Source organism: Lipotes vexillifer, unplaced genomic scaffold (genome assembly GCF_000442215.2).
Source record: "Lipotes vexillifer unplaced genomic scaffold, Lipotes_vexillifer_v1.1 scaffold1396, whole genome shotgun sequence".
Taxonomy (NCBI): domain Eukaryota; kingdom Metazoa; phylum Chordata; class Mammalia; order Artiodactyla; family Lipotidae; genus Lipotes; species Lipotes vexillifer.
The window spans coordinates 349533-365829 of NW_006777671.1; the positions used below are offsets into that span (position 1 = coordinate 349533).

Sequence of the window (16297 nt, forward strand, 5' to 3'; positions counted from 1 at the left end):
CCCGAAACGGGGCACGAACCCGCGTCCCCTGCATCGGCAGGCGGACTCTCAAGCACTGCGCCACCAGGGAAGCCCAAGAATAGTGTTCTTAATCGTAGAATCCCAGAAGTCCATATAAACATAGAAATCAAAATTTTTGTAGTTTTCTAACAATAAAATACTAATGTGTTATAATTATATCAGATTCATTAATTCAGGAAACAAATCGGATAAAACACAAATTTATTTTTTACTTTGCAGAATATTTTAGGAAAAAAGTAGTTAAAAACTACCAATTTTTAATATTGGTATGAGAGTTTGTTTCAGTTTACATGTTGTTTATAAGCTAGAAAATTATCATAATCCAGGCATTTTTACCTCAGTAACTGTATATACAATAGCTTGCATGCTTTTCTCGTTTTTGGGTGTGGCTGTCCTTTTCCTTATAAGCCATTTTTCTCCTCCTTCCCAAACTTGGCTGACTCTGTGTTTTAAAGACTTAGTTCACGCATCACCTAGTTGAGGATTCTTCTCCTTTCTGGATTGGGTTAATTGTCCCTTCTCTGTACCTTGATTGCATCCCAGGCATAGCATTTGGCACATTGTTTTGTAATCATTTGTTTTTCTCCCAGGGCTGTAAATTCCCCTGATACAGGTGGTACATATTTCATTTCTGCATCTCCAGTGCTCAGCTCAATACTTGAAACACAGCAGTTGCTCAGTTTTTATTAACTGGGTTATTTAAATAAAAGAAGGTAAAGGAATCATTGTATAAATTAAAAAAAAAATTAAGTATTTATTGGATTCTACTTTTAAAGAAAATCTGAAAACCAGAAAGGCTATACATTCATTACAATATCTTCACTTCATATAGCAGATGATGTTTATTTCTTCCTTTAGGTGTTTACTGTTGGCAGAATTTGTGCTAATCGTACCAGAATTTACCATGAACTGAAACATTTTAAATTCAAGCTGTACCAGGAATGTTGCTCCATTGCAAAGACAGAAGAGGTTGAAGATGAACAGGTTAAAGAAACAGTGGAGAGAATTTTCAATCAGTCAAAAGAAAGTGGCTGGATTAAGGAGGTAAGGTATTCAATATAGAAGAACCATTTCATCGATTAGGTTCTGGAGCCTAATTTTGATCAGCCAAAGGATACAAATTATGAGAATAGAAGACAGTAAAATTTAAAAGAGAACCTCTCTTTCTCTCCCTGTCTTTGTATTTTCTCTTCTTCCACCCATTCCTTTCATGCTTATCATTGTCCTACCCTGAATAGGTGCCCTGATGTTCTAAGCATTCGCTCAACTCATCAGATAAATTTTAATCAGCAATGATACTGTCCTTTAATGAAGGACCTCTGTCCTTTCAGTTTTATGTATGCGGTTTTCCTTACATATATATTAAGTCCCCTTATTTTCTTTGACAAAGTGTAGGACTCACCTCTGCTTGTCTGCTTCCTATCTTTAGAACAGTTCTTGTGACCTGAGAGAGAAGAAGCACCTGGTGCCAATCTGAGGAAAAGATCTCGGCTGCCAGTTCTAATACCACCCACATCCTCTTCTTGAGGACATGGGACTGAGCAGTGAGCACTGTAACTGGAGATCAAGGGGAATGCAGAGGTTTCAGGCCACGGCACTGATTTTGATTCCCCCATATCCTGTTGATCACTAAATTTGATATCAGGGATAAAGTGGGGGTTTTGAAGAGTGCACTGGATTCCCGAACATCTGCTGGCAGCTCATAAGCTCTGGTCTGCTCATAGAACTTTTAGAATTGTTATGGTGCATGGAAAGAATGCTAAAATGATTGCAGTCTTCTAAAACAAGTCTAGTTACATGACTGTATAAGAGAGAACAGATAAGAGATTTTCAGGCAACTCAGTATATTTAATCTTAAAAAAAAAAAGGCTGACTTGAGATCCATTGCCTGCATTATTTATATCATAGGGAAATTTGTAAAAAGAAAAAAATAAAAAGAGCTTAGAGAATAAACTTACGAGCAAAAGGAAAGAAAATGAGAACAACAAAACAGGAACTTCTTAGGACATTACTAGTTCCACAGAGGTCTCCTGGGCTGGTGAATGACATCAAGATTGGTTTCCCTTTTGACAATTATCCACCCACCACAAACCACCACCCAATGATCTCCTTGCCTGCCCCCCACATCTTGACCCTTAAGTCATCTTGCTCTCATTTTTCTCTCTTCAGCTTTTTATCTTTTACTTTGCTTCCACTTCTCTCACTCCCAATTCTTTCCTCCTTATCCTTCTCTGTGCTTTTTCATTTGCCTTGGGGAAGAGCCATCACTTACCCAGTAAGTCCCAACTTCATTTTCCTTAATGACATTAAATTCTTAAGTGCTTTTATTGATGCATTTAAGTGTTGCCAACCCTCTCCTGGAGTTGAAAGACCTATTGGAACACTGCATTTTTAAAAAAATTATGTACTAGGTGTAGCAAAATCACTGTGCATTACATATATTATATAATAATTTTCTATATAGGGAAGAACATTAAACTTCTTGCAGAAAAAAGTAAAAGCATCTCCAAATCACATACCTTAGAGAAAGCTTAACAAGGTCTATGACAACAGAAGGGACCTGGAATAAAAAAACATTCTTAAGAAAAGAAAGCCAAGTATCACATTATGCTTAAAGAATAACACTTAGCATTGGGAATTGAAGGTATTTCAAGATGGTGCATGTTTAGGACAATGTGCACATTTTTTTTCCACATAAAATACCAAAGAACTTCATTTTCTTTTTGAGATCCTTCCTACTTTTAAAAAAATTGTCTATAGACTTTCTCAAAAGATTTCCTAGAAACCAAAGAAGTTTATTAGCCAGTATAAACCCATATGCATCTTTGTGTGCTGTGATTAAATTTCAGGATTTATCAAGTACCCTGACATTTCTCAACATCACTCTGCCTCCCCCTCAGTGTGTGTGTGTGTGTGTCTTTGAGTAATAGCACTACATGTGTTCTTGTGATGCATGACTTCTTCTTGGCCCCAGTTATTCTAACCCTTTAGAATGCCAGGGCTCAGTGCTATTATACTTGAGTGGCCACATCCATGGCTCTTTCTGCTCTTAGCTCTCAATTATTATGTGAACCCCTTCTTTTACCTTACACAAACTATCTGTTCCTGTCATTCCTCCCCCAGCTTGTGTTTCACACCTGCTTTTTTCCTTACCTGACTCTTCTTCCTTCGAGCATTTTCCTTCCATTATCTCGGGATATCTCAGCATTTCTTCCCAAAGACCTGCCAACTAGACTAACTTCATTCTTCTTATTCTTCCTCCTAACAGTTGAACTAGGAGATCTGTTTTTAACTAATGATATTAAAAGGGTAGGAGCAATTCAAGTATAAGAAAAGAACAAATGATAAGGAAATTATAATACAAAATTATAATAAAATGAAAATATATAATAAACATAATAGTAATATATGTCTCGTTCTAAATTAGAGCTGAAGAACAGAGTATCATATGCACTGGCAAATTCTAACAAATGTTTTTTCTTTAAGAAGAGAGTGCCTATGATGATGGGGTTTCCAGGGAAGTTGAAGACAGGATTTTTGGGATGGGGTGGTGAATACATAACACCAGGAAGTGAATAAAGTATGTCCGTAGAAGTATCAAGTTTCAGTTCCTATCACCACAAGCATCAGAGTTATCAGGATCCTCACTCACTATACTGGGAGTAAAACCAGAGCTCATAAGTAGAGTTAAGAAACCATTAGGTCAGTTCATCTCCTCAGCTGAAGGAAGCACTCTGAAATCTGTCAACCTTGAAATCTCCAAATCATCCCAATTCCTCTCTTCTCTTGTCCTGCCCTGGTCTTTACTCTCCACCTTCATTGCTGTCACTCAAATTTAGGCCCTCATTACCTAAATTATTACAGTAGACTATTATAGTAAGTAGTTGCCAAACCATTCTAGACTAGATGTTTCACCTTTTTTTCCCCCAAAAAATACACCTCAGATAGTGTCAATTTCCTGCCCTAATACCTTTGGCAGTTTTCCATCACCTGTCACATTATTGCTAAACTCTGTAACCTAGCATTTCATACTACCTCTTTGGTTCAGTCTTATCTCTCTCAATTCCCCTACAAAACCTCAGATTGTAGTCAAATCCCGTACTTTCTTGTCTTGTCACTGTTGTATGGACTTTTGTCTCCTAGAGAAAACTCTTCACCAAATTGTTGCCTACCAAATCTTTTTCCCCAGGACAGCTTAAATGCCACTCTTTCCTGGTCACCTCAGCTAACCATAACCTCTCTTCTGAACCCACGTAACAGTGTCTATACTTCTTTATGGCACTTGTTATTTGTTGTCATTGGTGAACTCTGTTCTCCTTAGGGGCCGGGAAAGCATTTTTTTTAATACCTAAACAGTCATTAGCAGAGTATTTGATATATGTTATGTGTTCAGCAAATTTTTGTTGAATAAGTTATTAAAGTTGTTATATTTCTACTATAAATATGATAATAGAAAACTTATAAGAAAGTTATGAAGTTAATAATAATGTTCATTTTGATCTCTTTCCAATGCTTTATATGAATTAGAAATGCTTATTTGAAATTGAGTCCCTGTTCATAATAAAAAGATTTTTGTTCACAATTACCATGAGATTAACTTGTTCCTATTTGTGTCTGTGGATTGAAAAGGCCTAGTTTATCTTCACTGCTTTGAGTAAAATAACTAGCTTTTTTATTGTATACACAGAAATACGGTCAACTTCAAGAATATCTCAGTTCTGCGGATTACTTTCAAGATGAGAAGTTTGACTGAATTGTAACACATTTCCTTCAGAGAAGATTTTATAAATTCCTGTAAATTTGAAGATCATGAGTCTTGTTTCTCTGTATCATGTGACATTTATATATTTTATGTATAGGTTCATGGCAAAATATCTTGTGTAAAACATATGTTCATCTTAATTTCCATGAATGGCGCTCTACAGTCTAATAAAATTTTATCCACTGTACATAGAAAACATAAGCTTAATCATTGTTAAGTGTATTTTAAAGTTATATAACGATGCCTTTATAACATACGACTATCAAGTGAATGAGCTGTTTATGTACTGTCAGTTTAATAGAAAAACACTGTTTTTAAAAAATGTATTTAGACTAACATCTATGCGTATTTATTGCTGAATTCCTGCCCAGATCTGTTTATTACTCTTTTGCAGTATTAAATGATCTTCACTAATATATTTTTTACTACTGTCCTTATCTAAATCAGTGGGCCGTGAAAGAAACCTCAATGTCTCATTCAATTCAGTTTCCTTGCCTCAGAATCAGACTGTAGTTTACCCATTTCAAGTAGAGGAGTGCTTTTTCTCCTCTTCCAGAGTTTCCCTTATGAATAGATTTCAGGCCTCCAGAGTCATCCAACCCTTATATTCAGGAATAATTTCATGATACGTATTTTCATGCTTCTTTTTCCTATCCAATTTTGTTTTCCTATCCAATTTTGTCTACAGGTTAATGATTTAAGATGTATTTTATTTATTTTTATCCATTACTTTTCCCACATAAGTATTTATGTTAGGATCAGAAGATCTCAGAGAGACAAATTCAGCCAAAAATAGTTTAAAAGCATATTTTGGCATCTGCATTGCTCTGCATTGCTTTGCACATCTAAATTTTCACTTAATATAAATATAATAAATAATAAAGTAAAATGGTTTCAGAGTGAACAAATGGACCATGTCTATTCTGTATCTTTAATTCTTAAAAGTGGTATTCTCATAGGATCCAGTTCCCTGTGGAATTTTATTTATTTATTTATTTTTTACATCTTTATTGGAGTATAATTGCTTTACAATGGTGTGTTAGTTTCTGTTGTATAACAAGGTGAATCAGCTCTACATATACATATATCCCCATATCTCCTCCCTCTTGCGTCCCCTGTGGAATTTTAGATACTTGTTCCTTATTTGAAGTGTTGGTTGAACCTAGCTTCATCTGTTATGTGGTTCATGGAATGGACTTCATCACAAACTGCATACATTAAAAATTGCATTTTATTAAGTCCTTACATAGAGATTACTTAATATTTTCTGCAATTAATTTTCCAAACTTATCCCTATTATGATTGTAAACAAAACAGGGAGAAAGAGCTTACAAAGTTGTGAGAATACTGATGCTGATGTTTCATGTGAGGAGTGCATACCTTTTTAAAAGTGTGAAATAGAAATTTCAGTCACATATCTCTATTATTATTATTTTTCTGTCATATGGAAATAATCCTTAACTATATGAAGCCACAGTTGAAAGTTAAAGTGAGTGTCCAAAAAGATGCAAGGCAGAGTTTAGAGGAAAAGTGATAGTCAAGTGGGAAGGGTGAAGGATCACGAATGATTTGTTAAAAAAGAAGTCCAAGAAAAGCAAGGGAATGATCTCTAAAGTATCTCTGATGACCCGGGAAGCCTCACTTCTTGTATGTGACACTACAGACAAGCTTGAGCCAGCTGAAGAGAGAGAGTTCCAACTGAAAGTTTTAAAAATTAATTTATCTATTCTTTTAAATAGCATGCATTTAATTTGTAAAAATGAAAGCACTAATGATTTTAGGGACTTATGATGGCAGCTGACCCAGTTCCTAGATCAGGCATCGTGTTGGCTTGAAGCATTTTTCCTATTAGAACAGCATTCTGACTGTTGGTCAGGAAATGCTAATAGGTAGTTTTGCTGATGTCTAAGGTCACTGCACCCGAGCAAGCTTCTTCAGTAGGTGTTTGGAGAGTACAAGAGGCTTTTATGTACATGATAACACCAAAAGAATGGCAAAGAGACAGGCTGTCAGGAAATGAGAATTAGCATGGATCACAGGGCCAAAAGCAAGTAGTCTAGAAGAAAATAGAAATGTTGAAAAATTAGAATTAACTTTTGCAGGTATTATGACATACTGTATTATTTTATCATCATCATCATCATTGATATCACTGATTCTATATAACACAAAAAATAGTTTGTAAACTTATAAATCTCACATGTCTATGAACTTTTTAGGTCTGGGCATTTATTACTATAGTGTTAAATGCTTTGTGTTAGGTAGCTATGGATAGTAGAGATGATGAGGAGCACAGATGGACAAATAAAAAGGAACTAATGCTTTAAAAAAAAATCCATAGAGCTACTACAGAAGCTTTAGGGATATAAGAGAAGGAACAGTTCCATAAAAGGGAACGACAAGGAAAAAAAGAAATGTTTATTTTATTGGCAGCTGTATTTAATTGACCATATTTTCTCACTTGTCTGCTCTCATACTCAGATGAGTAGTTCTATTCACTACTCATTTCTTGGAAGTATTATAGGACTTGCTTAGACTCCAGCATGTTGATTGAGGTGTAATTGCAGCCCTTGAGCTATTTTGGGTATAGTCTGGTTTCCCTGTAACTCTTTTCACACTTGATACTGAGGCACCAAGTCCAGTGGTTAAGAGAATATAGGTTTGAAATCAGCCTTGAGTTTGAGTCCTGATGTGTTACTTCCTAGTTAGCTTAAGTAGTTTAATTTCAATAAGCCTCAGTTTCCTCATTTATAAATGGGGTTAATAATACCTCTCCCTCAGGATAGGTGGTGGATTAAAGGAGATATATGTGAAATGCTGTGCCTGAAACTGACTGTTAATAAACAGTAACTGATGTGAATGGAAATGAGGTTGTGGATGATGATGTCATCTTGAAATTAAATGGCTGTAAAGGGTAAATTTGTACAAAAGACAACGTAAAGGAGTGTCCTACAACACTAGAATATAGTATGAAAATGTATTAAATTGTTGTTTGACAAGTTTTTAAGGTGTGTCCTTGCCTAGCTTAGAATTCAAAGTTTATGTCATTTAGGAATAGCGGATTTGACCAAAAACTGTTATTAATCAAAACCCGTGTTATTGCAAGACTGTAGAGTGAACAGTAAATTTTAATTTAAATATTGAATTTTTTCTCTTTCATCAAGTATGATTGCTGAATATAAAGTTCCGATAGTAATAGAAAGAAGATAATGTCTAATGAATACACCTTTTTAAAAATCAAATATAAAATGATCAAAACTTCACGTTTTAATGTCACCTCATGAGAGATTTCTGCATACAAATTTGCATACCTAACAAAGATATATTTCTGCTTTTGTCCATGAGTGGTGAGGAATTTAGCCTTGGAAGGGACAGAAAGAAGTATGTTCCAATGAGAAGTAAAAAAGTTATATTCCATCAGAATGCACTTGTCCGAAATTCCAAAGTAGCATTCCAGGTTTTGTGAAAATAAAATGAACTAATGTAGGCCAGCCTATCGAGAACTAAATTGTAGATAAATCCAGCCTTAAAATGTTTGCATTGATCTTACCCATTCACTTCTATCCACAGCTCAGTTTGAAGCAGCACCATGTTACTGTGATGCCAGAGTTGGTTTAAATTAACAAAGCCCCATTGCTTGAGACCTCAAATCCAAACGACTTCCAAGTTAGGACACACAGAATATTTACGGACCTGACTATACCAATCTTGTGCTCACCTTAATTTATTCTCCATAATTGATAATAAGCAGAATCCAATATACATTTTGAGGTCTTAAAGGTAGGATTATCTGAAGATGAGGGAACAACAGTCTGTGTCAGAGATCTATTTGGTTTGTGTTAGTAAACTTCTTGAAACTCGACTGCTACATAATGATTTTCCTCATTGTATATGTAAATCAGACAGCTATGGAGACCCCAGATCTTGCACTAGGTTTGTCATAGGCAATCTTGTATTTTCAAAGAAATAATTTTTTTTTTTTTTTTCCTTTCTGGAACTGGTATTGGTAATTTCATCATGGTAAGCTATTTTGGTTATTCTTACTGATTTGCTTGTGATCACCCAGATTGACTTATCCAGAGACGTACAAAGCAGGCGGGCAGGTAGATAGACACCCGCCTGTCCTTTAGGAGCTAATGATGTGATTTCTTCTCCTCCCCCTCCTCCCCCCTCCCGCAACGCGCACACACCCTACGTCTCCCTGTGACACTCTTGAACATCTCCTCCGTGCTCACCCAGATCTCGCTAGGGTGCTCTGGGGTGTCATGGACAACATACTGAAAAATGAAAATGACATCCTCAGGGGGGCGTAACGGAGGTCTGGAAGGGAAAATACATCCCCTGGCCGGGAATTTCTTCAACATTTCGAGCTGGTGAAGTAGTCGACTAGAGGTTTTGGGGAATTTCCCCAGCCTTCTCCCCCGCCCCGGAGCCGAGGCGGAGGCCGAGCTGCGCGCGCCGCCGCCGAGATGCACAGGCTTTGGGATTCACCTCTTCAGCCGCTGGGAGGCCCTCTGTGTTCCCCTTTCCCCGGCGCCGGCCGCCTTGCTCGCCTGTGCAGTGGCACCCGCCTTCCACCAGGGAGCCTCGGGCGAGCGCTCCCCCCGCCCCGCAGCTCGCTGGCTCTCTCTTTCTCCCTCTGTCTCACTCTCTCTCTTTCTCTCCCTCTCCTATCGGAGCACAATGAAAGCCTGTGTATCGCCGTGACTCCGGGCTGCGGAGCCAGTGTCAGCCCAGCGGCGAACAACAGACGGGAAAGAGAAAGGAAAAGACCAGCTACTTTCTTTTCCATCTCTAAAGCGGAGCAATCCAAGAGATAGAACCACATTGCTTATTGCGAGTCCAGACCCTCAGATCCACTGGCCGGGGATGGAATGTACAAAAGTGGACAGAAAAGTGGCTGGACATGACTCGGTGCAATTTGCTGGAAGTTTGTAAGTTTGACCATCGTTTGTAAATTACTCTCGGAGGAGTTTGTCTCTCTTGATAACTGTATTAGGATCGAGCCGGGGGTGAAGACTAGGAACGTAAGCGGGAAAGAAAAAAAATGTGTTGAAGGATCTCTCTCAGTGGCTAGTGACTTCAGACTGCTTTCATTTAAGGCTGGGAAACCTTAGAGGGAATGAGGATTTTACTGGTGATTGGATTAGCCGAAGAAAAAAGCATGGTCCAAAAGTCCAGTTACTGGCATTAACAATTGAAAAGCTGCCTCCCGTTCTTTGGGGAGAGGATCACATCCTGCAGTCCCCCTAAGGGGAGAAAACACCGGAGCAAAGGGAAAGGGAGGAAAAAATTAAAAGCCAAAAGACAGTATCTCTTGATTTTTGTACGTTTTGAACATTGACTTCAAAAAGCTTCTGAAACAGCACTTTTTTTTTTTTTAACCTGAGTAAAAGTAAAGGCCGTGGGTTACAGAGACCATGGTAGAAATGGGTTTCTCTGCAGAAACATCCCCATAAAGAATCTTCCAAAACAGCTAGGTGAGGGGGAGTCCAGCTCTGTATTAATACCTCTCACAATTCCCTTTGCTGTCTGTTCCTGTCTCTCACTTGACAATCCCTGAATTCTTGCTCTTACCCCCAGATCGATCGTGTGTTTACAAAGTACCTAGTGGCTCTTGTCAGCTTGGTGGGGGGAGAAAAACCCCACTAACTCTGTCCAACTTCTCCAGAGCTGTCAAATGCAATTAGAGTTAAGTTGATCAGGGTTTGTTTCCAACTTACGCTCTGCGATTGGCTTCTATTCTTTCTCCTCACCCCCTTTTACTCCCTCCCCTCCCGCATACCTTCTCCACTACTCCCCCCAACCTCTGAAGACCTCTATTCATGTGGCCCTGAACACTGAGCGCACATTGTCAACAGCAGATTTGCCTGCACTAACCAGCCATAGCCTCCTTCCACCTCACCATCCCAGAGGCAGCAATCATTGTGTCCAGTAAGATGGGGGACACAGCGCCCCCGCAGGCCCCCACAGGAGGGTTAGGGGGGGCCCCTGGGGCGGGGCTCCTTGGAGGGGGCTCGGTCACCCCGAGAGTGCACAGTGCCATTGTGGAGCGCCTTCGGGCACGGATCGCCGTCTGCCGCCAGCACCACCTGAGCTGTGAAGGACGCTACGAACGGGGTAGGGCCGAGAGCTCAGACCGGGAAAGAGAGAGCACCTTGCAGCTCCTGAGCCTCGTACAGCACGGCCAGGGAGCGAGGAAGGCTGGCAAACACACCAAGGCCACTGCCACTGCTGCCACCACTACAGCCCCTCCCCCGCCACCTGCTGCCCCTTCTACAGCCTCCCAAGCGGCAGCGACAGCGGCCCCACCGCCCCCACCAGACTATCACCATCACCACCAGCAGCACCTGCTGAGCAGTAGCAATAATGGTGGCAGTGGTGGGATCGACGGGGAGCAGCAGCCACCGGCTTCAACCCCGGCGGACCAGAGGAACTCGGCCCTGATTGCGGTAAGGCACCTGGTTTTCTCCTGATTCTGGCTGTGGTCGTGTGGACTTTGGCGAGGGTAGAGCTGGCCTCGGCCTGATGTAGAGTGGACGGCAGTGCAAAGGGCCAAGATGCCACCTGACTACCTCAAAGGCTATTGGGTGTCTTGTTTGTGAGGTGTTACTAAACCCTTACTCGTCAAGTTCTGCTGGTGTTCATTCATGGGTTTTCCTCCACCTGTAGAGTATTCCTTAAGTGGTAAGAAACTTGAGTTTTCCAGAGTTTGCTCTGGGGTCCAGAGCTTGCAGAAGAATTGGCTACGAGCAGCAAGATCTGAGCCATTGAGGAAGGTCTTGTCTCAGGCAGCCTCCAGCTTTGGCGAGCCAGCACTGATTAGGCCCAGCAAGCCATGCTTAGCCTGAAAGCATTTGTTTAGCAGTCCAGATGACCTTTAGCCAAGCCTTTTCGTTCTTGTCCTATTTCCCCTTCCCTCTTTGAAGTGGCCCCTTCTCCCTGGGTCAGGAGAACATAAGTGGTAATCTCTAGCAGAGCAAGTTCCCTGAGCATTCCCTCACTCAAAAACAAAAACTTGGGAAAATAGTTCAGAGACTGGTGAGGGAGTGTTTTTACAAGGCCTGCTCCCTGATTTCTTACAGATTCCCCCACTGTCCCCATCTAGCTTCTTGCCACAGGCACTACAATCAGATACTGCCCACTTACAGCCTTCACTAAAATGGGCAGGTGCAAAGGGGCTGTTTCCATGCTGTCATCCTAGAAAGTGCCTTGTCTTCAGCCATTCCTGGTGACAGGACATCCAACCTGAAAGTTGTGATTAGGTTTCTGGCTGGAAGTTCTTCCTCAGAAGTATAGACACACCTCATATCAGAGGGGGTAGCCCTTGACTCATTGGTTCTTGGTGCTAGTCCAGGTCAGGTGACTACCTGCCGTGTGCTGGCTTTCCCCCGCAAAGCTGCTGGGCCCATAGCCTCAGGGTAGAAGGTGGAGCCCTGTCCTGCAGCCCTGCAGCCCTGCAAGCTTCCTCCATTTCTGAGTTCTGTGGGGATTCGGAAGTCCTGTGTCCGCTCGCAGCACTGCTCCAGTTTGCCCAAGCCAGCCCTAATGAAAGTCAGCCACAGGAAATGGCCATGCAAACTGAAACATCCTCAAAAAGCCCAAAGGAGAGGAAGGCACTGGGTTGAACTCCTTCTCTGAGGGAACTTGAGAAGGAGCTCTAGGGAGAGGACATCCTCCAGCCAGGCCCCTAGGATGCTTCTCTGTGGGTCCTCCTTATCCCTGGCCTGGGTCTGTGATGGTTGAAGTTTCCAGAAAGTCTGGGGGCTGTATGGGTGCTGTTCTATTCCACCACACGTTTTGCTTGAGATGCCTAGAACTGCAACTTCCTGGCGCCAACTCCAGAGGAAAGATAACTGCTAACAGTTAAACTGCCCAATGTTTGTTGTTTTATCTTTGGATACAATTAACCTGTGGGGTTATATTAGTGCTTCAAGGCCTAATTTCCTCTCCCTTCCACCTGCTCTATCCCCACCTCTCCCTGGAATTCCCTAGGACAGCAATGAGAGCTTGTTTCGTGAAAGAGACATGTTGAGGTAAAGGGGGGCTGGGCGGGTAAAGAATCACTCAAATGGAGAGAAGAATGAGGTTTGTATGTGAGTGTGTGTGTCACTGGCATCTGGAGCCAAAAGCATCTAAATGCCCTGATTGTCCCCAGTAAATTTATAATCTGTCTGCAAGTCTCCCAATAATACCGCCTTGTGTGCTTCACAGTCTCCTGGTAAGTGTTTCGGGGGGTGATACAGGGAACCAGGCGCCCAGCCCTTCTCAGTGGAGAAGACAGATCTCTGTCCTGGGTGCCAAGATGGGATGTGGCCTTCACATCCCAGCCGCTGCAAGGAAGGTGTCTGCTTATGGCCTCGTTCTTTTGGTTTTTGCTTTTCTCCCACTTGGAAGGAAGATGAGGCTGCCTCTTTTTCTTGGGGGCTTGGGTATGCGAATTGAAACCAACTTCAGTGGTTATTGTAACTTTACGACGATAGCAATATCCATGCTGGGAGGAAGTGAGAGCACCATGTCTGGCCTTTCCCGACTGGAGGCTTAACTGCTGCGAAAGACAAAGGTGGCTGCTCCTTCACTCCTGTTCTAAAAGGGAATCTGCTTTCTCTCCCCTAACTACCAGCCATCTCCTAAAACATCCCCTTAGAGGAGCTCCCTCCCCAGGTGCCGAGAAGATTGATGAGCGGTGCAGTGTGAGTTAGGAGTAAAAAGTCCAGTTTATTCTGATGGTGGCTTTTCACTACAAACCTGTGCCAGTGCAAGGGTTGATCCGCCACCCCCCTTTTGGTTATTGGAAATTCCTTTCTCCATTTTAGCTTCTAAATTTGGCAGTTTGTTACTCAGCATGGTACTCAGAGATGGTGATGCAAGTACTGTATTAACCTGATAACATTGTGTCTGAAGGGAGGCCTGGGCATTTGGGAGTGATTCACTAAGCCTGTTAAATCTGCAGGTCTCACTTCACTCAGGATCCTCTTATTTTCAGAAATACCATCCATTTAAAGGGGTCTTTGTGCAGAATGGGTGTCAGAATTCTTTCTTAATACTGTGTCCATAACTAGATTTATTTCTGTCTGGGTGTGTTGAAGGTATTCCTTTAATAGTTAATTTGTATGCCCTAAGTGGCCATAAATGTCCTTTGGAGAAAAGGAGAGAATATTGATCATCTAAAATCGAATGTTCACGGTGTCCTCAGATGAAAGCCCTGTGTCCTGCGTACCTGCTAGTACAATGCCTTGTATATAGTCAGTAATATCTGAATGAGGGTGGAAAGAGAACTTCTGTTCTGAGGAATAGTGTTGTCTTTGAGGGGTGTGATACTACAAGAAATATATAATGTCAGAGATTTTCAATAGCCTGAGTTTCAAGAACAATGCAAGAAATAAACCTCCAAGCTGGTTCTAATTCTGTCCACATTGAGAGCCTAATTCTGCAGCCCTTACTCAGCCAGTTTCTTCATTTAACTCAAGTGCAAGTTCAGGGGAAGCCCCATTACTGCAGAGATTGCAGGAACAGGGCCTTTAAAGAGGGCCTGGATTGTAAGGGTTTAAGCAGATCTGCATTTCTGACCACTTGGAGCAGGCTTTAGGCACTAAATCATTTTCTGGTGAAGTATGTTTGAATCTTTGAATGAACTGTGAAACTGAATAATTGCTGGTCCATGGAACAGAAAGGTTTAGAGCTTCCGTGGTGCATTATTAATCTTTCCCTTTTGCCTGAGACAAGCTCTTTTTCTGTTGCTTTAGACTGTGTTGCTAGGCTGGATAGATAAGTGGTTCTAAGTCATCTTTGGCTTCAGAGATTATCTTTTCTCTAATATAGTGTGGAGGAAAGAAAACAGATCAGACAGGGAGGCTGCATCCTCGGGGTCTGTGCCTGCGTGATCACTAACAAGCTGGGTGACCTAGGACAAGTTACTTAGCAGTCATGTGTAAAACAGAACAATAATGCTGCCCTAGCTCGTTGAGAAAGCCAATGAATGTGTGTTTCTGAATAGGCTTTGGAAAAAAATTAAGCACTGCAGAAATGCAAGGCATTATTACTAGTATTACTAATAATAAACTACTAGACAACAAATCATAATACCAGTTTTCCAGGGATTAAAAGTGTACTTAAGCTTTCAGTTGTCTGTTTTAAATGGTGAAATAGCTTTTATTGTAAATAGAGGGGTTGGTATTTCAAATTCAGTGCTGTCAAGATAAGACTGAGCTATCAGAGTACTTAAGTGTTCCCGAAGGTCCCCGGAAATCCTAGTGAAAATGTGCAGCGGTGTGAAAGTGTTTAGGGTCTTTTACAGGCCCCTGCACAGACCTGAGCAGCTTTGGAAAGGTGTGTCCCCCAGCCTGTGTCAGGAATATTAGAAAAGTAGTTTGCACAAATGACATGGGAAAGTTAACTATTTTGTCAACAATAGTCTAAAATGTTAATTGTTAGCTTAAGAAAGTCAAACAAGTTAAATCATTGCCAGAGTCCCCTGGTTATTTTTAACTGATAATAATCAAGTTTCCAATTGACAGTTCAAAATTTGAGGGCTGTAGGTGGGCGTGGGGCTGAAAACAGAAACAATTCATTGGCCAGAGCTGGGTGTCTGCAGCTGTCCATGTGGTAAATATCTTCCCTGGGACAGTGATAGGAGTGTTTACATTGTTTATATGTGCAGCCATCATTTCCTTAAAAACTGACCTATTTTTGTTCTGTTTTCCAGAACAGAGCAATAAAGGGGGAGTTCTTATCTATCCAGAACCCTCCTACTATTTCTTTCCAGTAAATATAATTGTAAGATCTCACAAAGGCAAAAGAGTTCAAGTGGAGAGAGAAGTTGGTACACTCCTTTATCAAAAATGGGTAGAAAGCTTGTTTTGACAGCCAAGTAATGTTATTATGTCACCCAAGATGTCTTGCTTGTTTAGGTCAGTGTTTATTTATAGAAGGCATCTGCTTTCTTTGAAATAATGTCTTTGCTAGGTGATGCTTATCAAATTTTTCTCAACCTTAAAGTTTAGTACGGTATGGCTCCCCTCTGCCAGTAAACCTTTTGTTACGTACCAAGACAAACATGGGTGTCCAAATGTTCTTAGGCATAACAAATATGACTGGCCTTGATTAGCTGTTTTTGTTTTTATTGTTGTTGTGTGTGTTTGTTTTTAGCACTGCTATTTAATCTCAGAAAGCTTAGAAGGAAATTTGAAAAAAAATCATCCAGTTCTGCTATGCATGGCAGCTAAACCATTCCGAGTGGCTTCTACTAGTTCCTTGTACTTTAATCCAGTCCCTTTTATATGATCATAGGCAGGATCATGTTTAATGAAAACAATTCTAAATTCTTTCTTCTTCATTTTCATGATAATTTCCCTTATACTTTAAAAGGTTCTGTGTGAGAATAGAGAAATACAGCTAAAGACCTAGTCCCTTCTTACTTACAGGCTAGTCGTCAATCAAGACCACATGGACACAGTAAAAGTACTTAACTAGGTAGAATGGACCAAAACTGATATAGAAAATCAGAGGGAAAGA

At 40.8% G+C, this 16297-nt stretch overlaps 2 protein-coding genes across 2 annotated transcripts in view; both read left to right on the plus strand.

The window, feature by feature from the left end:
• Positions 1–4774, plus strand: part of CCDC82 (coiled-coil domain containing 82) — a 23134-nt gene extending 18360 nt beyond the window's left edge. The window contains exons 6-7 of the mRNA XM_007451251.1: positions 880–1065; positions 4709–4774. Of these exons, the coding sequence (XP_007451313.1) occupies positions 880–1065; positions 4709–4774 (252 nt within the window). The remainder of the gene's footprint in view (positions 1–879; positions 1066–4708) is intronic.
• A 5746-nt stretch (positions 4775–10520) lies between these two features.
• Positions 10521–16297, plus strand: part of MAML2 (mastermind like transcriptional coactivator 2) — a 363852-nt gene continuing 358075 nt past the window's right edge. Inside the window, exon 1 of the mRNA XM_007451252.1 lies at positions 10521–11235. Coding sequence (XP_007451314.1) covers positions 10723–11235 — 513 coding nt within the window. The 5' untranslated portion in view covers positions 10521–10722. The remainder of the gene's footprint in view (positions 11236–16297) is intronic.